Source organism: Nelusetta ayraudi, unplaced genomic scaffold (genome assembly GCF_046127955.1).
Source record: "Nelusetta ayraudi isolate G7.1 ecotype Tasmania unplaced genomic scaffold, CSIRO-AGI_Nayr_v1 ptg000042l, whole genome shotgun sequence".
NCBI classification, from domain to species: Eukaryota; Metazoa; Chordata; class Actinopteri; order Tetraodontiformes; family Monacanthidae; genus Nelusetta; species Nelusetta ayraudi.
The window spans coordinates 12162786-12188019 of record NW_027466092.1 but is presented as its reverse complement, the minus strand read 5'-3'; the positions used below and the strand labels follow the sequence as shown (position 1 = coordinate 12188019).

At 45.3% G+C, this 25234-nt stretch overlaps 3 protein-coding genes across 4 annotated transcripts in view; 1 reads left to right on the top strand and 2 right to left on the bottom strand.

The window, feature by feature from the left end:
* rhbdl1 (rhomboid, veinlet-like 1 (Drosophila)) overlaps positions 1-9474 on the bottom strand; it is a 48116-nt gene extending 38642 nt beyond the window's left edge. Inside the window, exon 1 of one of the 2 annotated variants that reach the window (XM_076034476.1) lies at positions 8601-9474. Coding sequence is in view for 1 of the 2 variants with exons in the window: in XM_076034475.1 (XP_075890590.1) it covers positions 4177-4215 (39 nt within the window). In the remaining variant the exon portion in view is untranslated. Of the gene's footprint in view, positions 1-4176; positions 4730-8600 lie in introns of those variants that run through there. The other variant, XM_076034475.1, reaches the window with a different exon arrangement.
* Positions 9475-13907: 4433 nt separating this feature from the next.
* Positions 13908-15306, top strand: h1-0 (H1.0 linker histone). Its single transcript, XM_076034474.1, has one exon. It carries the CDS (start codon positions 14172-14174, stop codon positions 14778-14780), a length of 609 nt encoding a protein of 202 aa, XP_075890589.1. The 5' UTR covers positions 13908-14171; the 3' UTR covers positions 14781-15306.
* A 1011-nt stretch (positions 15307-16317) lies between these two features.
* rhot2 (ras homolog family member T2) lies at positions 16318-24841 on the bottom strand. The gene is made up of 19 exons (XM_076034473.1): positions 24631-24841; positions 23892-23950; positions 23188-23269; positions 22992-23035; positions 22708-22761; positions 22382-22434; positions 21908-22016; positions 21698-21799; positions 21503-21601; positions 21279-21387; positions 21060-21180; positions 20801-20885; positions 20545-20690; positions 20319-20419; positions 19185-19315; positions 19004-19084; positions 18791-18913; positions 18146-18342; positions 16318-17479 (listed from the first exon to the last, which is right to left on the bottom strand). The coding sequence occupies exons 1-19, from the start codon at positions 24665-24667 to the stop codon at positions 17362-17364; spliced, it is 1851 nt and encodes a 616-aa protein (XP_075890588.1). The 5' UTR covers positions 24668-24841; the 3' UTR covers positions 16318-17361.
* Between the last annotated feature and the right edge of the window lie 393 nt (positions 24842-25234).

Below are 25234 nucleotides of genomic sequence, written 5' to 3'. Positions count from 1 at the left end.
GACCAGTTATGCCTGAAAAGTTCCTTCCTTGGCTAATTCTTCTCCTTCTTGCCTCTTCCAACAACATCTTTGCTCTCTTTGGCACCTCTGCCATCATGAGGATTTATGGAGTAGCAAATAGCTAGCTCGTTAAAGCCAGAAAGGCTTTTTGATGATGCTTTGTGATGTGTTGCCATAAAGGAAAGCATGATACTAGACCGGCCAAGCGTGTTGTGTCGGAGGTGCCATTCTCCTTGTACTATCAATTAGTTTTGTTTTTAACAACATAATGTTTTGTTGGCAAACACGTCCTCCTGGTTGGCATGGGACATCACACCACTCATCCTCCAGGTCTGCAAGTGGCACAATCTTCCAAGTATTGCTGGTTGTTCCCTTTCAGAAGGGTGGAAAGGGGCCACAGACTTTTAAGTGTTGTGTGTCGTCTTCATGGGCGATGGGAAAATGGAACCCGAGATGGACAGGCAGGTTGGTGAAGACCTAGTGATGTAATGAAGATGCTCAAACACCCACAGGGAACTATTATTTGTGTCAGAAGGAGCCATGCTGAAGTGCTTCAGCCAAATAACAAGGTACCTCCTTTGACGCCAGAAGACCCTGTCCGCCATCCAGACTTTGACGGTGAGCCTGGGAACCACACAGAATCCCCCAAGACAAGCTGGAACATTTTTCTGGAGGGTCTTTGGAATAATCTGCTTAGCCTGGTGCTGCCAAGATCCAATGGATGGATGGATGGATGGATGGATGGATGGATGGATGGTTGGATGAATTGCTCAAAGGACCCATATTGTTATCAGGAGCAACAATGTTTTCTCCACAAAATACAAGGATAGTGATCAGAATAAACTTCAGTTTTGTGGTGTAGTTTTTACCAATGTTGCCTCACAGCAAGAGGGTCATAGGTTCAATCCCTGGGCCTTTGTGTGTGGAGTTTGCATGTTCTCCCTGTGTGTATGTGGGTTCTCTTTGTGTTCTCTGGCTTCCTCCCACAGTCCGTGACAAACTGACAACTTGTCACGAGTGTAACCCTGCCTTCACCCAGTGACAGCTGGGATAGGCTCCAGTACCCTGTCTGCAGGAGAAGCGGTAATAGAAAATGGATGGATGGATGACTTGTGCAAATCAAAGTCGACCACAGTGGCAGCATCGTGTAGGGAAAATAGACATGAAAATAGGCATGGCGCCAGCACAACAGACCAGTTAGGTTGATGTGAACCAGACTGTCAAGCTTGAATAAAGATGTGTGTCTACAAAGGGCAGTGGCATTTAGGGGGGAAAACATATTTGCATGGCATCGAATAAAACCGTTTGACTTGTCTCGGCTACCCTCAGGACTCTCGATTGCTCACCAACAACTGGGCCGCTGACTCTGTAATCATCACAGAGCATGCTCTGCCCTGCTGTTACTGTCTCAGTGCACAATTGTACCCACAGTGGCATTTCAGTGGAATTGCCCAAAGGATCCAAACATCAATTCTCTTCAACCCAGTCTTGATGGAATAGTCGTACAACTACGATTCCTACATTTACTACATTTCAAACACAGGCTGATGCAAAGTTGCTTTCATGGACGACAACAGGGAATAATAAACAGCCTTCAGAGATGGAATCGAATGCACCATTACAGAGGAACACAGGAGAACTATAGGTTACCCCTAAAAGACCCGCCCACTGATGACAGCATACTTTTGTGGCTACGTGCCGCCAGCCATCAAGTTGCCTTATCAGTGGCGCCACAGCAGAAAGACCATCAACAGAAATAGTGGTGTGTTTATATGTGTGTGTGTGTGTGTGTGTGTGTGTGTGTGTGTGTGTGTGTGCGTGTGTGTGTGTGTGTGTGTGTGTACACGCTCACTCTGAACACAAGCATCCGTGCGAGCCCGCATTGGCCAGAAATAGCCTGAGCTCAGTAATGTAACCTCCTGCAGACAAAGACTAATAAACTCACTCATGTTGTCACTGTTGCCTTCGCCCTTTTCTTTCCCCACCTGCAGCATTTTGATGTTGTGCGGTATGAAAAAGCAGCACATCCCCACCACCACACTTTTCTCTCCATTACACCTGCTCCACTCATAAAAGCTCTGGAATGAACAACATTTTTGCACATAAAAGCAAGCCAGTTTACAAAAAAAGAAAAAACCCATGAGCTTGCTTGAGCTAGAAATATAGACGTTCATCACATGGTGAACGAGTGTGGCTGAGCCAGCCTTTTCCCTTTTCAAAAAAACCTAAACAAAAACAAGCTAACCATTAAATGCCTAAGCGAAGCACTTGACCCCGACGTGCTCTTGTGGATGTGCTTAGTGGCCGGTGCAAAACTGTCGCCGTGGCACGACGCCTTGGTTTTGCATATGCCAATTTAAATCGATGGGGTAGGAGCTGCAGGACTGTGTGTCTGCAATAACAATTGACTAAAGAAGAATGACAAAACAGTGGCAAATATTTAAACAGGCTGAGGCTGAGATTTGTTTATTAAAAAAAGAAAGAAAAGTTCCATGCTTCTAGTCCAGAAGCCGTTGGCGCTTTTCATTTTGTTTCAGTTTAATTAGAAACTTGTCTTTTCAGATCAAAGGCCTCTATATTGAGCCCCGGAGGTGGAAAAGGCCTATCAATAGCTCGCGTGAGTGATCTGGCCGAGACAAGCACTTAATGGAAGTGCAGTCCGCACAAGTGTGGCCTTGCAAACGTGTCCATACGAACATGCTGAGCAAAGGCCGCAGTCAATAAAGCAGCTGGCCATTGACGGCAAGGGAATATTAGCCTGGTTCCAACAAAAGGCCCCACAAACCACCCAAAATAAATACTGACACGGATGAGTCAGACTCTTTGAAACAGACTCGTCTACGAAGGGAAAATGTGTTGCGATGGCGATGTATCATCTCATCCTCGTTATCGCTGTAGAGCTTCTACGGGAAAATGACTCACTGGTGCGACCACAGAGAATCTTCTCACTCAACCCACACAGGCTTCCTCTTCTTCAAAGAGAGGGAGAAAAAAAAACTCATTTACTCACACACATGCAAAGGCGTGTGTTTGCGACGACAGACAGACTGTTGATCAATATGTTGCTGACGAGCCAATCGAGACCCTTGAGGGAGCCTGTGGTCAGTTTTTTTTTTTTCATCCTTCATCCAGGATGGGATGACTGCCAATCAGGCCAAAGCCCAACAGAGCAGGTCATCAGCAAATACACACACACAGTCACACGCACACACACAAACACATGTACGCACAATAGACAAATGCTCTCTGGCTTGAACCTGCTTCCACATCCTGACCTCCTTGTTCATTTTGGAGGTGGTAGACCGAACTCATCGAAAACGTAGGTCCTGAATAGACGGTGCAACCCGCAGTTTGGGTGGAGGACTCCCAGAAACCAGACACAGAAAGAAACATTTTCGGTGCAACCACACGTAGCCACAGAGTGTAGAGGCAAAACAAACTAGATATAAATAACTGATTCTATTTTTTGAAATAAGGAACCACAAGACCAAACTGTGCAGGAGATGCCTCGTCGACCGACCTCTGGAAATTCAAAGATGAATAATTCTGCAAAAAGCAAGCGCGCACGCATGCAAACACACACACACACACACACACACACACACACACACACACACACACACATGCACATGCACACGCACACAGAGGAAATGTGACTGCTGCAATTAGGAATGCAGCTGCTTCAATCAGCAACATTATCTGGAAGATTTCACCGCTGCTGCACAGACACAGACGGCGGCAGCCACATCTGTCCACGCAGCAAAACCCATTGATCTATTTATTTGCAAGCACATTCGTCCTTGACAACCATGACATGAAATCCCCCCCCCCCCCAACACCGCCGCCACCTCTCCCGACTCCCCCTCTTTTTCTTTTTCTTTTTTTTTTTTTTTTAGCTGCCGTGGTGTATGATGTGACCCACTCACTAAGCCCACATGGCTCCATGACGGCAGCATCTTTCGCGTCGTCTCGCGCTCTCGCTCGGCATCCAGGGGAGGAAAAAAAAACAAAAACAAAAAACAAACAACAGCCTCCGTGCTATCGGCGCCTCAGCCTCCACGTCTCAATCCCTGGGTAGACGGCGAGGTGGCCAGGAGGCGCACCCGTCACCATAGAAACCTCCGCCGCTGCACGCCTCGCTCGCTTGCTCTCTCACTCGCTCTCCTGCTTCCTTACCTGCTCTTGTATGAGCTGAAACAAGGAGCTTCTATCCATATACTGGCCAGGGAGGTGAGAGGAGCCGCCGAGGACAAGGGCATAGGGAGGAGGAGCGGGAGAGGAGCGCGGCGGCGACGGCCGGGAAAAGGACAGGACGGGACGGAGGGCGACGGGGTCGAGGTAGCAGCTGGAGTCTAAACTGGAACGCCGAGCCCCCCCTCTTCCTCTTCCTCTTCCTCTTCCTTCCAACTCGTCTCCCTGATGATGGAGAGCGCTGGGCGAGTTCAGCCTCGGGTGTCACTGGGGTGAGGAGCAGCGCCGTGCGAGTGGTGCTGATGCAAGTGGGCCGTGACTTTGTCCAGCTCGGTCAGATCCAGCTCCAGCTCCAGCTCCGGCTCCGGCTCTGGCTCTCATTCACTCTCCTCCTCCTCCTCCTCTCTCTCCTCTATCCCATTGCACTGACTGCTGCCTCTCTCACTCACTCCCCTCTTCTCAAACACACACACACACACACACACACACACACACACACACACACACACACACACACACACACACACACACACACACACACAAGCTGCGCCGCCTGCATACCAATGAGGCTGGGGAGGGAGGTGGCCTCTCCCTGCCAATCAGGGACGGGGAGGGAGTGTCTGTGGGCTGCGGCTCCAGTAACCCCCGCCACCACCCCCTGGATGTGAAGCGAGGAGTCTCAGGGAAGGTAGCAGGGGATGGGCTCCACTGCGGCTCTGCGATTACTACTAGAACACGGCACACTAGTAACACACCCACGCGCACGCACGCACAAACCCGGCAACTGTAAACAAGGAAAGGATGGAAGATGGAGGCGGGGAGCTGGCGACTAGGACACCAAACACCTTGATTGAATTCATTTCAGGTGTTGAAGCCAGTGGGGGGAATAGAAGCAAACGGAGACAAAACACTGAAGACAGCATCACGGTGAAAATGAATAAAATGACAGACTCAGCCGCAGCATCTCGCAACAATTTACTAATTGTAACCGCCAGCGCATTAGCGCACTGCATGCGCTGCTGCACAATCAGGCGCGCTCCCACCCTTGGACAGACGAGCAGCTCAAGCTGACGGACGGCCTCGCCGGGGCATCCAGTGCAGTGTGGGAGTGCCAGGAGGAATATCTCCACGACGCAGCAGCGCCAGGGCCCCATCATTTGATGCGGTGGCCCCTGACGAGTAGCACCGCAACAAAGGCTCTTTTGGACAAAATGTTTTTTGTTGTTGTTTTTTTTAATGAATCTGCTGCATATTAAAGAGAACAGCTGCTCGCAGGGAGCAGAGCAAGAGGGTTGGATCGTGTGATTGATGAGGAGGAAGTTGTCGGTGTGTGTGTGTGGGCGGCAGGCAGCGGCAAGGCCCGCGCAAGTGCGTTCAGAAGACTTTATTTCCACTGCAAAATAAACCAGTGAACAAAAATAAACATCTGCAACGTTGTCCGGTTGAGGCGGTACAAGCAAGTTCCGCGTGCGTGGCTGCATGGGCGAGCGTCAGTCTGAACGGAGGAATGGCGACGTGGATCGTCGCATGTGGCTCGTTAAGCCGCTGACGACTTTACTGTCGACACCGGTGGAAGCTGCGGCGGTTCCTCGTCCTTTGTACTGCTCGCCGAGAGATTTACCACCGACCGGGTCCCTCTGCCTCTGGCTCGGTGACCAACAGTGCCTCTGTCTGTCTGTGAGCCATAACTGCACCGCGTGTGGGCCATCTACAAGGAGAGGAGGGAAGGAGGAGGAGAGGAGGGAAGGAGGAGGAGGGGGTGGTCGGGGGCTTTGTAAATCATTTTTCAATGTGACAAAAAATATTAGGGGAAACAAGATACGCGGGTCGTGGGCGGGATTTACCGTCATTACCGAAATGTGTCTTTTTCATTAGCCAAGGCTTTGGCTGATGACTATATCAAGGCATTGTGAACTGCTGGATTGGATGTGATCCACCTTGAGCGTGGCAGAGCTCCCAGACTCTCTGTTTGTCACCTTTTTATCACGCAAATCTGACTCCCATTCAAACAAAACATCACTAAAGTTCGTCCAAGGATTAAGCAGCGTTAATCCCTGTTAGAAAAGCCAAATCATCCTATGTATTTTTTTTTTTTATGTATTCCACTACTAATCAATGCTAAGATTTCATGTGTAACAAAAAAAAACAAACAAAAAAAAACCCAGTGGTTGTGAGCACGAATATGAGGAACCTAATTATTAGTTCCACTGCTGGAAGATCTGCAAACTCCAATCAGCGAGACAGAGAGAAGAAAGAGACAAAATGTGAACAGGATTTGAGTGTTGCCTTGGCAACATCAAACTCTCCAATCAAACAATGGCAGAGCATGACCATGAAATAAAAAGAAACGTCCAGCACAGAAGGAAAACATCGGACTGACCACGTGTCGTGCCTGGAATAAGACACTCTGGGTTTCTGTCTCAGAGAGCCACTGTACAGCAGCACGATTCAGCTGCTCGCTATCGTGCATAAATTGACTTGATGGAGGAAAACAAACGGTGACAAAAGCAGGCAAACACGACTACCAGCGAAATGGACAATACACAGGTTTTAGAGGCGACATCAACAATCACAATCAGTGCTGTTCGTTTCTATTAACGGTACCGCTGAGTGAAATGATCCCGGTGACTTACATGGCACCCTGCCATAACAATGAGTTACACATGGTCTTTGGAGCCTGGTGTGTCCCCGGATGATTGCGCCTGACCTCCCTGTGTTCCTTTCACTCCAGGATGATGGCTACAGACAGAGGTTGCACCCAGGCAGACGGTTACTCTTTAACGAGGCCAGGCAGGACCAGACAAAACACTGGTGTGCAATCAGAGCAGGAGAAGGGGAGACGATACCAAAAGGCTTCCTGAGGAGCAGAAAGGTGCAACTATTAGACCTGCTAATAGGCAGACAGGTGCAGTCAGCAGGCTTTGTCCCTATGCGTTTAATGACAGAGACAGTCATGGTGAGGTGTTAGTCAGCATGGGGTGTGAGGATAGATTCAGGTCATATCACAGAAAACCATAAGGAGTATGAATTTTATGCCTCTAAGGTCCACTATGTAAGACTTTGTTGCATCAAGTGCTATGAAGGGTAGTTTTTTTTAGTTTTTTTTTAAAGGCAGTTCTTCTACATCACTGTCAATGTCAGTGCTTGATCTTGAGGGAAACAAAAGACCTTAAGGATGTACAGTCTAGACGTGCTCGACGTGTAAAGTGGCCTAAAATTACATCATTATGTTGGGGTACAACAAGGCTGACTCCCCTTTATTAATAATACATGAAAACTCAACAGATATTTATTTATTTTGGGATTTCATTTCATTTTCTACAGCCGCGTCTCCTGCTCTCAGGGTCGTGGGGGTTTACTGGAGCTCATCCCAGCAGTCATTGTGTAAAGGCAGGGTTGCACCCCGGACAAATCACCAGTTTATCGCAGAGGACTTTGTTGGGGGACTTCTTATAACCAAATGCAGAAATACGTATTTGCTTTTCCTTTTTCTGCCACTAGATCCCTGTGAATCTTACACCCTGGTTCTTTGATCCTGGAATCAGTCAGCAATTCCACACAGTGAATGCCGTGTTTTCCTTGTGCTGATCAGGTGTCAAGAGTTGCACGCCTGAGCGCACACCAGGGATTTGACTGTTGCTTAATATGCGCTCCTCTGACTTTATAGTCTTTGGACGACAGGGACAGACAAAAATACAGCCCTGCCTCTCGACCTAGACTTTTAAATGTCAATAAACTCAGGCGCAGAAGTGTATTCAATTTGGAGTGCCGCCGCAACACGGCTGCAATATCACAACATCTGGGAACAATAAAACTGGGAGCAGTAAACTGTCTGGATCAAAGTGAATTAAAGCTACAAAGTGAAGAGCCTGTTTGTATTGTACTCAGTCACATCCAAATCTAGATCATCTGTTGGTTGTGTTGAAAATGCTGACAATGAAAGTAGATATCTTTATAATATATCTTGTAAAATGGCAACTAACATTTCTGAGGTTTGAGGTCATTTTACAGATAACATAAGAAAAAAAAAGTTTAGTATTCAGTACTTTTTGTGATTGCTGTGTAGTGCAGTTCTTTGCTTGCTTGATCTTGGTCTAAAGTCTAACTGTCTAAAGGCAATGTGATGAGTTGCATTCTAAACTTAAATTACAGTTTTAAAAAGTTTAAAAAATTTTATTCATGCAGGATCATAAGGTTTGCGGAAAACCTTTCAGCGAATGCAAAAAATGTACTGAACACTTTGAGATGAACTCCCACTCTCCTTGCTTTTGTGATTTTTTTTTGTTGATACTGAGGCATCGGAATGATTGCCTCGATATCTTTTTCTCTTCTCTCTCCTTGCGCCAGGAGAATGTGTTGTGCAAAAGCAATAAGCAGTAACCAATGCAAAAGCAATATCCAGAAATTACCTCATGAAATGTTAATCCAACTGCAAGGCCAGGAAGACAAAATGGCAAAGAATCACACTGGTTTCTCGTGAAGTCTAGAAGGAGAGATGGAAAATAGCCCTGCTGTCCAACATCCTTAAAAAAAACTTGAACGAGAGGAAACGGTTTGTGGACTGTGAGCAAACTACATTTACATTAATCTCAAAAGATGAAGTGTGTCAAGTTGTTCATTGGGGACCTGTGTTTAACATGACGGGGCTTCCCGTTCAAGCCACTGGATGTTGAGCAGCAGTGATTGTGCAATACAGGGAATCACCCACGATGAAAAATGGCTGAGGAATTAATCAGGTCACTGACTGACACAGTTCTAGCCCAAACTGCTCCACTAAGAAGATCTCTTGGGCCTTAGGCTTGAGAGGGGAAGGATGGGGAAGAGAGGATTTTAAAGGAAGTGATAGAGAAGGAAAAAAAGGCTGCCTGTGAATTTCTAAAAATGACTTGGATGCATCTTTTGCATCCACCTCGCTGCAATATTTAAAAGACACGGGACCGCAAAGCAAACATCTAGGGCCATTTTTGACATAATTGTGCCACCGTGCAGCACACTGGTGCTGAGCGCAGGATTTTTGAGCAGCTGTAACCCATTTCGGAGTTACTGTAGCGTAGCGTAGCGCAGAGATGACCTCTGGTGTCCGAACCTGCAGCTGCATCCTGCACGGGGAACAACTTTGGCGTTGGCCGACGTCCATTAAAAAAAACCACAGAGAGCCCAAGGAGAGCTGACTGACCGCTCATACCAATTTACAGCTATAATTAAGGAACCTTGTTTCAACAAGTTATTATTCTTGTCTGATATTGTGCAACAGTCCGAGACAATTATACACTAATAGCAATTGAGCCTGATATATATATATATATATATATATATATATATATATATATATATATATATATATATATATATATACATACATATATATATATATATATATATATATATATATATATATATATATATATATATATATACATATATATATATATATATACATATAAAATTAATCAGTTTTCAGAAAATGTCAACATTACATTAAATGTCAATTGGAAAAGGGTTCTACCTATAAAAAGACAGAAATGTACAATATAGTTTTGATTAAAGGGACATTTGGAAGTTTCTACTGCTCTGTGGACGATACATTCACCTTTATGTGTTGTTCACATCAATGAATCGTCGCTAGCCTGTCTTCACAGCTTGTCATACTCTTGCCCTCTAAGTCCATGAGTATTAGAAGGGCAAGGATTAAATTCAGCATTAGGGCTAAATGTGGCATTCTTCAATGGCAGTGTATATTTGCTGCATCAAATGCCAGACCTTTTGGCCACTGTTTTAAATGAGCGTTTTACTTTCAAAATCACTATTATAATGATATTATAATGAATAATTTTGCCTCTGTCCTTTTTCAGTCCTTTGACAGCTGGACTAAAAAGCTGTGTCACTCCATAGCCTGCAGGACAATGGTCTCTGTTCCAGTCAACAACTGCTCTGATTGACAGCCTACAGGTGCTCCAATGGACTGAGGCTGGACTGTCATGTGAGAGAGGAAGTCCGACAGCTGACATTGTGGAAATAGTTATCTAATCTGCATGCACGGATGAGGGAGAGTGCTCCAGAGAGTAGAGTAGTAAGACATTCGCACTGTGCCTTGGTGTGAAGCCAGAGTAACGAGCATCGGTGGCCCACTTGGCTGGTGACACTTGCTGACATTCAGGCGTTTTCACAACTGTTCAAACTCTGGGCGGACACACGCTACTGAATTAGAGCAGGCTGATAGCTCAGCTGACCCCGAACAAGTGTAGTAAACAGCCGGTGTGTCAATGTCTTGTCACCGACAGTTGATTCTAAGTGGCATGTTGTTAGTTTGGTGCAGGTTAAGTCATCAAGTTATATATAATCTCGCCTGTAGTTATACAATTGCGGACAAGTACATAAGAGTCATTACATTGTACACCTGTAAGAAAAGACAGATGTGACTGGTCAAATTGAGAGATGTGTGAACTCTGGACTTTTGTGTAACTAAACTGAAATACTGTGGGAAAAAAAGCTACATTTATGAAATTAGTATAAACATTTTATGAGAGTTTTTATGAGATTAAAAGAAATGTAAAATAACATCAAACAAATACTGGTCAAAAATGTTCTAACGTAATGGTACATTGTCTCTGTGCTGACTGTTACGCTAAATAAGTTAGATTATAGAAATCTAAATCTATCTTTGGTCTATTAATCAGAAAATACATTTATTTATGACTCATGTATATTACTATTTATTTTAACTTTGTAAGTTAAGATTCTATACCATTTATAAATAAAAACGAATTAGGCATTAAAAACATATTTTGAACAAAGTTTTGATTTTTCTTTAAAAAAGAAAAGAAAAGAAAAGATTAAGACAACCCATTTGACATTTGATCTAGACTCCTGATATATGACACATCGGTGCTTTTAAAAGGCCTAAAGGCCCTGTGTTGAAAACTTAGCGGCATCTGAAAGTGTCAAGCACATCTCCAACAGCATTAATGTTTGGTGTCCACAGTTAACTTGGCTTACTGTACTCTAATTTATAAAAACATGTTTAATAAAAACTCAATTTCTTGTCACAAGTTCAAATTTTAAACATCAGGTTCTTAAATACACAAGGCTGCTTTAAAAACTGAATGAATAGTACCGCTTATCTGGTCAAAAATAACGGTAAGTAATTATTCAAAAGTAAAGCAGGGACAAGATGTGTTTCAACTTCACCAGTCAGAATGAAGACAGTTCCTACCTAACTAACAAACAGCATGGAGAAGAGCACCTTTCTTCCACAATCAATGTTTGTCCAAGTTGGCAGTATTGTTGTCAAATTGTAATTGGATACGGGTGCAAACAATTACACTTATCTGGGTTTAGTACCATTTTGTGCGGCAGAGCCGTTCCAAACAGCCAACAACAGCCAGTAGAGACTTCTGTCTTTCGAACCAAACGGAACATTGATTAGCATAATTCCGAACACTCAAGTTTGTGCTAGCTAAAATGGCTTCTCTGAGGGGGGTCGGGAGGAGTGTTGGAAAACATAAAATAAAACAAGCGAACGAATTAATTTATGAACCGATAAATACACGAATAAATGATGTAAGACTGGCTGGCATGGACAAAGGGACGAACTCTATTATCTGCCAAATTGTGAGACTATGGAACGAGCCACTCATTAATCGTCTGCCCGTCGGTGGAGATAATTAGCCGTGGCGGTCGGACGCAGCTCGAGTCGGCGGAGGACGTCCCTCTGTCGGCGGCAGGAGGGAGTGGTCGAACCGAGGGGGCTGCGAATGTGTCTGCGTGTGTTCGGCTGGCTGCTCCCTTCTCAGCACTGCTTCCCACCACAGGGCGAAAGACAATAAGACATCAGCCGACACTAGCTTTGTCTAAAACACAACGGGAGTACGATCGTGCAAAAAAAGGGGGACAAAAGAAAGAAAATAGACCGAAATAGAACAGTCTTGGTACCACTATGTTGCTCATGGTACTGGGCCGTCACTCCATGCATTGTTCATAAAAGCAACTCGCAGTCCGATTGTTTTGTCATCTCTCATTCATTCAATTACGCAATGCTCATTTTACATTTATTTTCAACCTGTTTTATCACCCACCTGGCCTACCAATTGTTTTATTAAACGCATTTACGAGCCAAACTCCCCTGTTTTTATTATATCTTTTAATATTACAATGTATTTAGTCCAGGTAGTCGCGCTTATCCTTTCTATTCCTCCCCGTCATCTTTCGGCTGCTGTGCCACATGGAAAACAAAAGTCCTCACTCTTTCACCATCGCCCCCTCCCACTCCTGTTTTCACCAATTCACTCTCCTCTTCTCGCCCACAGCTCACCTCACCTCACACTCTGCTAGTGGAGGTTTAAAACCCGCCCCTTCGGCGTTCACCAATTCATTATTCCTAATCACCTACGGATCCGAAGATGGTGGGTGATGTGTGTGAAAGAGAGTGGTATAAAGTTATTTTGACAACAGTGGTGTGCAAGTGAAAGAAGCCGCCCTGAGGCGATCCGACTGGATACCCTGCACCCACAGCGAGATTTAAGAAAATAGGAAAAATACCTGAATCTAATGCGTTAAAAAAAAAAAAAAAAAAATGGAATTTTAATTAATCCTGAAATTCAGCCCTCAAAATTCGGTGGGACACGCAGCTCCTCTGTGTGCGTATGTGACTTTCATATTGGAATCAAAATGGCGTTGCAGGGAGGGACGCTGGACTTGGTAATAAAATAAGAAATAATGCAGGGAGGAGGAGGTCAAGTTTGTAATTTTTTTTGGGGGGGGGGTGGGAGTTTGTTTGCTGGACGCAACATCCACCACAGGTTCCTCACGTCCGAAGAGAAGCAAACCTGCTGCTGGTGGCTGCACTCTGAATGCGCCAGTTCCTGAACAAAAGAAAGCCATCACTGCGCTCGGTGCTAAAGGATTTTGGTGTCGGATTTGGTCCAGTCGGCTGCTGGACTGACACCTGCTCAAACAACACACATCTGTGTCCCCGGACGCAATACAGTGATCGATCACCGAATGCCATCAGAGATCCCCTCGATCTTTGGAGGTGTTGGCAACTTTCCTGACAATGGAGCCGAGCAGCGTCTGCCATAGCGACAGTTATATGCAATTCTGCACGAAAAACACCAAAGATGCAAAATCCATCCACCCGAATCCGACCCGCATTGACCCATGTTATCAAGCCAAATGTCACCTGTCACTTAGATGCTGTGACATGTAATTTATAGTAGGTTTAACACATAATAATCTCGACCACGTCACTCAAAGTCAATGGCCGGACTGTGTTAGTTGGGGAAATGTTTGACTGTATTAAAAGCAAAAACGGACTCCTGCACCGATCCAACCGCGTCCATCCGTTCGATGATAGATTCAATTTCGTTATGCACGTGGCGATTTTGCCCGTTGTCCCGTCTGTTTAGGTCAATTTAAGGCGAATCGTGCAAAATTGTTCACAGCACGCGTTACTTCCAGCCGGTTTTCCTGGAATAAAAGTTGTTCGCCGGAGTCGGTGAGGAACGACCGTGGTGTCCCCGGAAAGCCCAATGTCTCGGCTATCCGCCCGTGCCGTTTTACCGGCCGGTCTTCACTCGTGGCGTTTGTATTTGCCGAAAATTGGAGGAGGAAGAAACACAAACGGGACAACGCCAGTTCCATGGAGTCCGCTAGATCAGCTGCTGGCAGTTGCTGTTCTCAATCACGTCCGCAGGAAGCCTTCATAGGCTCGCCGACGCGCGTGTGGAATAAGACGCTTATGTGACACAGCGCACGGCGATACGTCACGTTGTACACACGGCAATTATATTTCTGTACAACCTCGAAGCTGACGTGGGATATTCGTCGGGTTGTGTGTTTTCTTCGGTAGGACGGAGAAGCGCTATTTTTGTTGTGACTTTATTTTGGTGCGCCGAGCCCCAGCAGCTGATACGGCTCCTATCAACACCTCCTAGGACTTTTCATTTTTTGATCAACTCACCTCAAAGCCAGGAAAAGTCATCATGGCAGAGACAGCAGCAGCTCCGGCGAAAGCCAAAAAGGCCAGCAAACCCAAGAAGCCGTCCTCTCACCCCAAGTACTCGGACATGATCAAAGCGGCGATTCAGAGTGACCAGAGCCGCAGCGGAGCGTCCCGTCAGTCCATCCAGAAGTATGTGAAGAGCACGTACAAAGTGGGTGACAACGCCGACGTGCAGATCAAACTGGCCCTCAAGAGGATGGTGGGCGACGGGACCCTGCGCCACGCCAAAGGCACCGGCGTGTCCGGCTCGTTCAAACTCAACAAATCGGAGGAGATCAAGAAGCCCAGCAAGTCGACGGCGGCGTCCGTGGCCAAACCCAAGAAGGCGCCCAAGCCCACCAAGCCCAAGAGAGCACCCAAGCCCAAGAAGGCACCCAAGGCGCAGGAGAAGCCCAAGAAGGCAAGTCCAAAGAAAACCAAGAAGCCAGCGAAGAAGGCGACGCCTGCCAAAGCCAAAAAGTCAGCATCGCCAAAGAAAGCCAAGGCGGTGAAACCCAAGACGAAACCAGCGAAATCTGCTGCAAAGAAGGCAACCAAGCCCAAGGCTAAAGTGTCGAAAAAGAGTGCCAAGACGGGCAAAAAGAAGTAAAAAGGGACAATGATAAAGAGAGGAGAAAAAGTGAATGTAAATACTTAAAGAAACTTTGGCGTTTATGTGTTATTTTTTTAAGGTCTATTGCAAACTTCTGACCTGTCTACACTTAGCTTCCCCTCCATTGCACTATTTCGTATAGATGCTTTTGAAATAATTGTGAACTTTTCTTTTTTTAAAGTTCTGTGTTCTTGTCATATCTTCAAATAATAATAGTCTAGTCCTTGGTCTTGCTGTAAAAATGTATTGTAAATACACTTTGGTTCAGTTATTGTTGCCGCACGGGCTCATTCTGAAAATGCAAATATGTCAATGGTGCCCATTGTGGAGCCCTGACAATGTGCGAACCATAGCCAAGTGGACGTCAGCAAGATTCACCCTGAAGGTAATGTCAACCGAGCTCCATTATTATGGACATTTTTGTTGTGTGCAGACCTCTCACAATGTACAAACATGTCACCGTGTTCACTTTTGTGGACTGTTTCTACTGCAATTCAATAAATCTTTGTCATCTTCTACACAATGGCCTCATCAACTTTGTGCGCTTCTTGCGCTTGCGTACATGGCATCAGTATGAGGTAGATCCACCTCCGCCAACACTGGACATGCATATAGTAACAAAAGCCTCCAGTGAAGACAGCAGTGGAGAAATAAAATGATTTGGTGAGAGCAGAATAAAGACAGTTGGGAATGGGGTGGGTATGTCCCAAAGAGGGCAGTCAGGGGCATATTAGTTGAAATAAAAATACAGAAAACTGTAGGGTTACAGAATGTGTGTGTTTGGAGTCAAGAGACAAGGTAGAGAGATATTAGCAAGAAATTTAAAAAACAAAAACAAATCTATGTAAACACTTTAAAATTCAACTAAAACCTTTCCCGAGTACTTCCTCAGTTTCAGGTTTAAGCGCAAAAACCTCTCAAACTTTAAACCGAGTCTCTACTGCCATCTTGTGGCGTCTTGCAGGAACGAACTACTCTTCTCCGCTGCAGAGTGATACAGCAGCTGGAAGCGGGTAAAAAGACTGGAACAAAATTGACAAAACCCCAAAATAATTATACACATATTGCCATTTAAATACCGTTATCTGGCGGAATCCCTAAATACAGGTGTCATCAAGCTGAGGATAAAAAATAGCCAGAGGCGTAATGATCAAGGAGGAGCATCCATGGCACGCCTTGACATGTTGTCGTAGCGCTTTAGAGGCAAGTACAAAGGAGTAGTAATTTGTGTAATTTTTCAATGAAAGAGTGAATCAACAGGAATTTTGGCAGAATACTGCAGCGTACAGCGCCTGAAAGCAGTTATTTAGGGACAACATTTTTTTGCTCTTCACACAGACATGGAACAAAAAAAGAATAAATATCTATTTCTTTCTTTCTCTTTTTTTTTCCACCAGAGAGGACGATACAATATACAATATCTACAATCAACCACCAGTCAGGCAAGTGAAAACAAAACACACTTTCACCTTCAAGAGCCATAAAGTGTTTCTGTGAAAGGTCGTCACCCAGTCTGGTCTGGTCTTTTATTCAGCAGCATCTAAATCAGTTCACTCTAAAGTAAGAAAAACAATTAAAAAAGAAAGAAGTCACACTGGTAGAGCCTGTAAAGCTAAAGCAAGCGGCAAAACGGATGCGACAGGACCATGAACACTGTTGAGAAAGCTCCCAATGCATAGAGCAGAACTGGGGCCGAGTGTGTGAATAGCAACAGATGTAATAAACTAAAATAATAAAATAAAGCCATATTCCAGTTGGGTTTAGTCTATAAATCAATGTGACCAGGAGTGGAAGCACACGTTAATGTAACCAGACAGCTCCTCTGGATTCTTGATTTGGCATGGTCTCCTTTAAAGAGTGACAAAATATTTCTTGCAGAATTATTTCAGACGGATAAACAAACTGGTATTTCTATCATGCACATCTCAGAGGCTTGCAGGGTTTCTCTGCCAGAAGCAATAGAACGTTAAACTCCCTGGCTACGGAAGGAAGCTGAGTTATCACTGCAACATCGTTTGTTATTTGGCAAATCAGTTCCAAACGTCTCACAACTGCAGTTCCTCGTTTGAATAAGAGTTCAGCGAGATGTTCTAGCGGGCGATGAAGAGAAAGACAACCTGCGAGTCTGGGAAAAACAATTCGCATGCTGCCCTTTGGTTCTCCAGCCTCAGCCATTTGGCATTGTTCAAGGTTAGACTTATGAAACACTGCATGTGTGAAAAATCTCAGCAATGACACGTAACTGATGATCAAGAGGGTTCCTGCATCGCTGCCCTCTGATAAAAGCACCTGTTTGGACGTGAACGGTTCTTTGTGTTTCCCACTCAGCCTAGCAGAAGAGAATAAGGCAGAAAAAGCTGGGCGCTGCAGCGTCAATGTGATCGCTTGGTTCCCACTTTTCTTTGGAATCCTGCAATCAAGCGACTCAGAGAGCAGGATGAAGTTTATGGTTGGAGGGGCGCGGGGTGGGGGTGTGAGAAAGGTTTCCCGGGAGCCTTGAAGAACTGGCGCTGGCAGGTTTGGTCTTTTCAGCAATGAAGGAAGAGTGGTGGAAAAATGGAGCTCGGCTGGCGGTAGATCATTTCAATCTGGCAACGGCTCTGTAGACGGCGAAGCCCAGGACGGCGACCACAGCGGAGCCCAGTGCCACTCTCAACCAGAAGGAGGTGCTGCTCATGTCCGAACCGTTCAAGTGTCTGGAAAGAGGAAACATGAGTGAGGGCACATGCAAATATTCTGCAAATATCAAATGCAAACGTCTGAATATATATCCTGCCGCGCTACACTGGCTACCTGTTAAGTACAGAAATTTAAAAGTTTCCTTATTACTTTTGAAGCCTTACTTGGCCATCTTAAATCTCAGATTTGCTGAAACCCTATGAGCCTGGCCGCTGCCTGCGATCCTCTGGCAGGAACCTCCTCGCTGCTCCTACAGCTCGCCTAGTCACAGAAGGTGAACGGGCGTTTTCAGTCAAAGCCCCGCAGCAGTGGAACTCCCTGCCTGAGGATCTTAGGTTCGCCAACACAGTGCAACCTTTAAATCATGTCTCAAAACTCACTTTTACAGGAAGGCCTTTCTTGAGTAAATATGTTGTCTGCCAGCTTTTATTATCTTTAGTTGTTTTTGTTGTTCTATGTCCTAATTTATATTATTTATAGTCTTATGGTTTTACCGCAACTGTTTTCCAGCTCGGTAAAACAGATCAGGTTTCATTCCATTTGTTTTTTTTTTTTTACTATAATGCTGTTTTATTTGTATGTTTTTGTTGTTTACTGTACAGCACGTTGTAACTTTGTTTCCAAGAGTGCTATACAAATAAAGTTCATTATTGTTATTATAGCTAGTGGTAAACATAACATACGGGTTGACTGCTGCCCAGGCGATTTTGGAGAAAATGTTCTTGTTGGCAGAGTCCAGACTGGAGAACCGCAGCGGAGGAGGCAGGCGGTGTTTATAACAGAATTCTGCTGGAGTCATCCCGTGGAACTGCTTGACTTCAGGAAGGTCCACCTTGGAGGCCACTAGAACACAGGGGATGTTGCTTTCCATGTAGTGTTGCTAGGATACAGAGGGGGAAAACAAACCGTTGCAGAATTAGCAACCTGAAACATTTTTAGAGGGAGACTGAGAACTTTTGGTGATCTTATCACTGCACACAAGTGATTAATGAACTTTTACTTCAATTTGCACACAGACGGCACCTGTGAGAGACTTTTGTTTAAATTTTAGGATTATTTCAAATAAGTCTATATTAGAGAAATGAAATGACAAAACCAAAACCGACATATTAACTGAACTTTTCCATCACAGAATCCAGAAGAACACATTGCATCAATAGCGAGTGGAAAATCCAGGTAAAAATTGCAATTTTTAAGCAAATGCTGAAACAAAAATTTACTGTCTGTACTGACAAATAAAGAAAAACTGTGATCTTTGATCCAGAAATACCAATAACGACGGCGATTATGATGATATGAACACGAGTGCAATCAATGCGGTGGCCCACCTTGTATATACTGGCACAGTAGTCGAAGGAATGAGGGTCGCTGGTGTCGTACATGAGGCACGCAACGTCACAGGAGGCGTCCGACGTCTTCAGGAACTCTGCCTCCACGTCCACCTCGTTGAGCTGCACGAGTGAGACCAGAGCACAGGCGCCAGTGCTAAGTCAGGGGTTAGGGGTCAGGGTTAAGACCAGCGCGGATCAACAGCTACTTACAATCAGGTACTTCTCCTGGTTACTGACTTGCACTGTGTTTATGGCGTAGGGGGAGAAGGCAATGCTGGAGTTTCTGTCACTCTGCAAAAGACAGAAGAGTGTGAGGGGGAGGAGGGGTGGGGGAGGGGGGGGACGAGGACGACAAGCTGCAGTTTTCTCAGGACAGTAGTTGGCGTCGTACCCCGACACTGTGGCCCACGAAGGCCTGAAGAAAAGCCGACTTGCCCGTCCCCCGAGGTCCGATCACCTTGCAGAGGAACACCGAGCGCTGTGTTTGCCGTTTCTCCAGGTCCAAGCCCTTCTCCCGTGTTACTACACACACACACACACACACACACACACACACACACACACACACACACACACACACACACACACACACACACGTTGGCAAAGCTGTGAGGAGAGACCACACAAGGACGCGGCTCCGTCCCTGGAATAGCACCAGCTGAACCGCCAGCGGTCTGCTGGAGGTTTGGGGCTCTCTTTTCAAGAAAGGAAATTAGCAAAAAAGTGGGACTTCAACTTCAAGCAGTTGGGAGATTGTGGTGAGGGCCAAGATTGTCCACACAGAGGATTAAATAGAAGAGATCAGTTCTGCAGAGTTCTGCACCCGCTGAGGAAGATCAGGACAAAACACCTCGTCAACTAAATTTCTGTTTATTCGGCCTCAGTCGGGTCTCTCCGCTTTTCCTTTGTCTTGAGTGGAGGAAAAAATTACAAAAAAAAGTCATACATTGACCTGATTATAATTATTATTTTGTTTCAAAATTCTGATTCCAATGATTATCAATCAAGACATCAATATTTTGAAAATATAATTAATGATGTCTTCATATTTTTAACACAAACATTTGGGACAAGTTCAAGTTCAATCGTAGCTTTGTCCTAGAAAATTGTGCCCTCTAGTGGCTTCTTCCACTAAGTGAGGGAATAAAATACAGGTCAAAGACAAGTTTAGCTGCCAATGAGGTTAACAAGTCACGGTGAACAAAAGTAAATGTAAAGGCTCAGTTATTGTAAGAGCAAGAAGAACAAAGTTATTCTTTAGGAAAACAACATATTGCAGACATTTCAAAACTTATGGGACAAATAATACCTGTTGGGTGATATTTATAACTCTTTTGAAACAAGGTTACAATTCAACTAAATAGATCCTATTCCTGCAAAAAAAAATATTTTTTTTTTACTCTTTAAAAAGATAAAAGTAAAAATGCTTCAGTCTCTAACTTGGATTCACTGAAAGGAAACTGGTTAAAATCTTCACTCTAAGAAAACTTGCATATCTTAGTCTGGCACAGTCATGCAAACACACCTGTGATGGCAGACGTCTGTGACTCCTGCTCAGTCAGGATGGGGTAGCCCAGGTACCCCAGGTGCTCCAAGCAGCGGTGGACGTCAAGGTATGCAGACAGCCTGCGTGAGACGGCAGTGACACCACGTGTGAAGCAGTGCAGGGCAGAGGTGGACGACGGCGTGAGAACCGGAGCAACGCGCTCGCTATTGCGTCAAAGTGCTCGCCAGCGGAGTGAGACACGTACGTCCACTGGCAGCGGTAGCCGACGTTGGAGATGTAGCCCTGCCCCGTGGTGGGGACGGTCAGGTAGACCTCGGCGCCCCACGGCATGTAGGGACACACGCAGAAGAGGTTCTTGAGCTCGGAGGGCGACAGGGCCGCGTCTTTGTCCTGCGACAGAGCAGATCACTTTGTCAGAACAACCACCACCACCGCCCGCATCCGTGTTGACAGAAGCCAGCACTCATCAACAAACAGCCGGGGCGCTGAGCGTGACTCACCTCGTCGTACTTGTCAAAGAGCTGCTGCAGAAACTGCTGACCTAGAGGATTGAGCTCGGTGGTGCAGCCGCTGGGAACTCTCAGTCTGACAGGGGAGAAAAAGAAACTCACAATACATCTGTGGACATAAACACAGCAGCCGATATGAAAACAGCCTTATACTGACAAGTGTTTAGAAGAAACTCTTCCAAACTTTTGGATTAAAGGCTGAGCAATAAGAAGGTACAAAGATGAAGTGACTGAGAATCCTAAAACGCACTCAGGATAAAGATAATCGTCAGTCAGCTCGAGGTTGTCGTCGTATCCAAACTTCCTGAGGATGGTCCACGTGGTTTCGTGACGGCCCCTCTGGATAAATAACGTGTTCAGGAACAAAAACCCTAAATGACACAAGACCAAAACAATGCCGTCAGTCCAACGCAGTGCGAAGGAGGTACAAGCTCAAGGTTTTTTTTCTTCCTCTAGAACTGATTTTCACCGTTGAGCGTCAGCCCGTTTTCGTGCACCCCATCGCTTGCGTTCTTCCACACGACAGTCTTCACGTCTTCTAGGGCCTGTGGTGCCAGAGGGTTCCCAAAACAGGATTTCTGCACATAGAGCAAGACAAATAAATTATTGTCGGCAGCACATTTTTAAAATAATTTTTAAATGAATATCCTAACTTTGACACTGGTTACGCTGGTATCTTATTTTAAGTGGCACCTGAAAGCAGTTGAGTTCGTCGTCGCTGAGTGTTCGGTCGTTGTCCTGGTCGGAGATGCAAAATATTCTGCTCAGCGCTCGGACACACAGCGGCTTCAGCTGTGGAAAGGTGTTTTCGGAACAAAGAACAAAGCACCGTTAAGCAGCAGGGACGGACAAACGTGGCGAGTCTGTCATCATCCTCCCAGTTCCAACCTGTTTGTCTTCAGGGTCATAGAGAGGCGCGGTGGGGTGAAGGACAGCCTTCTGTGCATAGTAGAAGAGCTCCGAGATGTTTTTCAGGTTCTTGGCGGAGCACTGGAATCAGAAAGTCAATGTGAGTGAGGGTGTGAAGAAACAATCACTCATTCTCTCTGATTGTAGCCGAGAGCGAGGAAGAAAGAGCGAGACAGACTTCAACCTCACCTCAACGCACGTCTCAATCTCCGAGAACTGGTTCATGATGGGGAGGATGGTCTCCATGGAGCTGCCACTGCGCAGGTCAGACTTGTTCCCCACAAGGATGATGGGAATTCTGATGGTACACATGAGAGGTGGGCAGGTTAGTCAGAGCCAAGAGACTAAGCCACACTAGCTGAGTTTCATGCTGTGACTGTAAAACACCTCTAGCGTTACATCAAGGCAGGACACAGAACAAAAAAAATCTGCAACCATTTAATTTTTTATTAGCTCTCCATGTATTTGCAGTTTTAACTTGCTTGACCTTCCACTGGAGCTCATACTGGCAACTTGGCGAAACCCAAGAAAAGCCCAAACTTTCTAGATAACACGCTTTCCACACATCAAGCGCAAACAGTAGCAAAAGAACAAGAACAAAGTTTGAAAGCCCGTGTGGCACGTAGACTACCACACACACCGACAGCAAGAGCCGACACATACTTGTTCCCTTTCTCTGCATCTCCATTCACCAAGGGGATCCATTTAGTTCTGATCTGAAAGAAAGGACAAAACACACATTCAAATATTCTACAAATAACTTCTACAAATGCTTCTCCAGGTCCAGGAAGTGGAATTAAATATCATTTAAGCACCAAGACACTGCAAACAATATTGACGTTAATCTGTTTTCTGATGTCCCTTTTGAGGTCAAAATTCAATAGTTGTTTATTGACAGTGACTTTATCTGACAAAAAAAAAGTTACACTCTGGAGCCTAAGGTAATTGTAACCTGATGCTTTAGAGACGCTTGTTTGCAAGTTTTTTACCTTGTTTATTGTGTCCTCATCGGTGACGTCGTACACTACACACACCACGTTAGCCTGTGTTTGGTTGGGAAAAGCAACAGGTGAAGGTGAAGTCCTGATACATAAAACAGCAATCAGTTTGCTAAACTAAAACAGCGGGAGCAGACGATGAGATTGAGAATGCCAGAGGGACAAAACAAAGAACAAAAGCAAAGCTCCTGCTAACTGATGCAGAGGAACACATGATGCCTGGAGGAATTTACAGCGGCTGGAAAAGATGATGTGGTGCAGCAGCACATATTTACCTTAATGATCTCATCTCTGAGGGTTTCATCACTCTGCTCCTTTTCTGTTGTGGCGAAGGAAAAGTGTAAACAAGCCTCGAGTTAATGCCAGACGGATCACTCAAGGACTCAACAAACTGGCTCCACACTCTGTAATCTGTGGGCCTGATGGCAGCGGGGGCCAGTTTTTAAAGCCCCCGTGTGTTGCTCAAGTCACCTGAGTAGTCCACTATGTGTGTCGGCACCTTCTCTGGGGTCACATCAGCAGGGATGGTGATCTCTTCAGCTCTTGAGGGAACCTGTCGTCAGACGGCACAAAAGAGTGAGAGACAGTCTCTCACACTGCAGTATTGTTCAACGAAGGGGAATTGAGCTTAATAAATGGCAACAGTAGCTGGTCACAAAGATCATAAAACAAACTGCAGACAGTGAGACGACATGAATGCAACACAAAATTAACAAAGTAATTAAAACGCATTCACAGTCTAAAAGACAAAACAAACAAACTACTAAGCAAGCGAAACGGACCAGCACGCGGGTCAGTTGCATCAGTGATATGGAGGCGTTGCACACCAGACGCCTCCATGAGTTTTATTATTGTTCTTTGAGCAGCAGGGGGGGGGGAGGGAGTTGAGACTCTTGTGAATCACAAGGTTCAGTGTTTTCTAAAAAGGAACGGGAGGTGTCTGCCTCCAAGATTTTGTGCCGCCTTAAAGGACTCCCTCCTTCAGCTGCCACTAAGCTACAGTATAGAAAAGACAATGAGAAATGCAGAGCACCGTGTTTCCAACAACAAAAGATCTGAACCGTCTTTAGAAATGTCAGCTTGTTGATGAGTTCCAGTGGAGGAATCACTCATCGGTGGACCGTCGCTCTCTCAGAAGAAAGACAGCGGACGTGTGTTGCTGCGACAATACCAACCTCCTCTGGGAACTCCTCGCCGACCAGCGACATGATGAGGGAGGTCTTTCCCACCTTGGCTGTAGGAGAAGTCAAGAGGCGAGGAAACAAGGGAGAAGCAGTCGGAAAAGTCAGCAGTGGGGAAAAGTGATAAAACTCATCTAAGAGTTTCTACAGGTATATTGCAAATAGAGCTACAGACTTGCTCAATGCTAACTTTAACATGTCACTATTAAAACACAAATACATCTCTGTGTGGAAAGTGCTTCTCATTCATTTAAAGACACATGACTTGACACATTAAAAGGTTCCTTGTTAGATGGAGATAACTGCTGATAAAGTCGCCGTTGTTTGCATACTTGAATGCAGCCCAAGTGTATCTTAAATGAAGGACTACACAGTTTATACGATATTGGCGGCTATTTAATACGACGATTTAAAAGATATTTCCGTACGTTTGCGTGGTTTTAAAGACAAACATCCTGTCAATGACAGCTGAACTAGCCACGCTAACAACTCAAAACTTCCGTTAAGCGCAGTTACCCGAAGCTAAATTAGCACCGCGGACGCAGACTAGAATGAAAAGAACAACGCCAGGGATCCCGTTTTATGACACAAAATTAAAGTTAGATAACCACTGCCTCGTCTTCTTAAATAAACTAAGAAAGATGACTCAAGCAACAAGTTAGGACAGCTAGCACCGGTGGCTAAAGTTTGCTAGTTTTTGGCTCTCGCGCCCCCGCCAGTGTTATTGACTTACGCTCCCCCAGCAAAAGTATCCTGACGTCTCGCTTCATGTTTCCTTCCTGTGTGAAGAGCAGTCCGACGCGCTGCAGTTCTACAGTACCATCTCTCTCTCATGTGAATGTCAAATTTCTAGAAGAACTCAGGCGTATGGCTCCCCGCAGAAATATGTGCACCCAAGGTGAAACCATGTCATTCCGGTTCACAGTGGAACGGTGAAAACCCGCCCTCTGGTGGACAAACAGGCACACTGCTGCCGCCCTTGTTTTGAGACGTCACCCGGGATCCGATTACCCGCAACTTAGTTTGCCCGCAGTGGCGGTAGGTTACAAAAAAAATGCCTGAAATATTACAATTTAAATGGCAATAGTATTAACGGAAAGTTGATTGGAAAACTTTTCCACATATAAATCAAGTACACATCTTCTTGTGACCTTATGTTCCTTCATTAAAACACAAATTGCTTGAAGTAGGGAGTAAACATGGCAAAATAGTCATTTGAGGGAAACTGCTGGAGGATTTTTTTCCACCGTTAGACATCCAAATTACATTGACTATGACAGTGTGGTCTCAACAATGTTTTTCCAGTGATTACTACATAAGTGCACAAAAGGATCAAT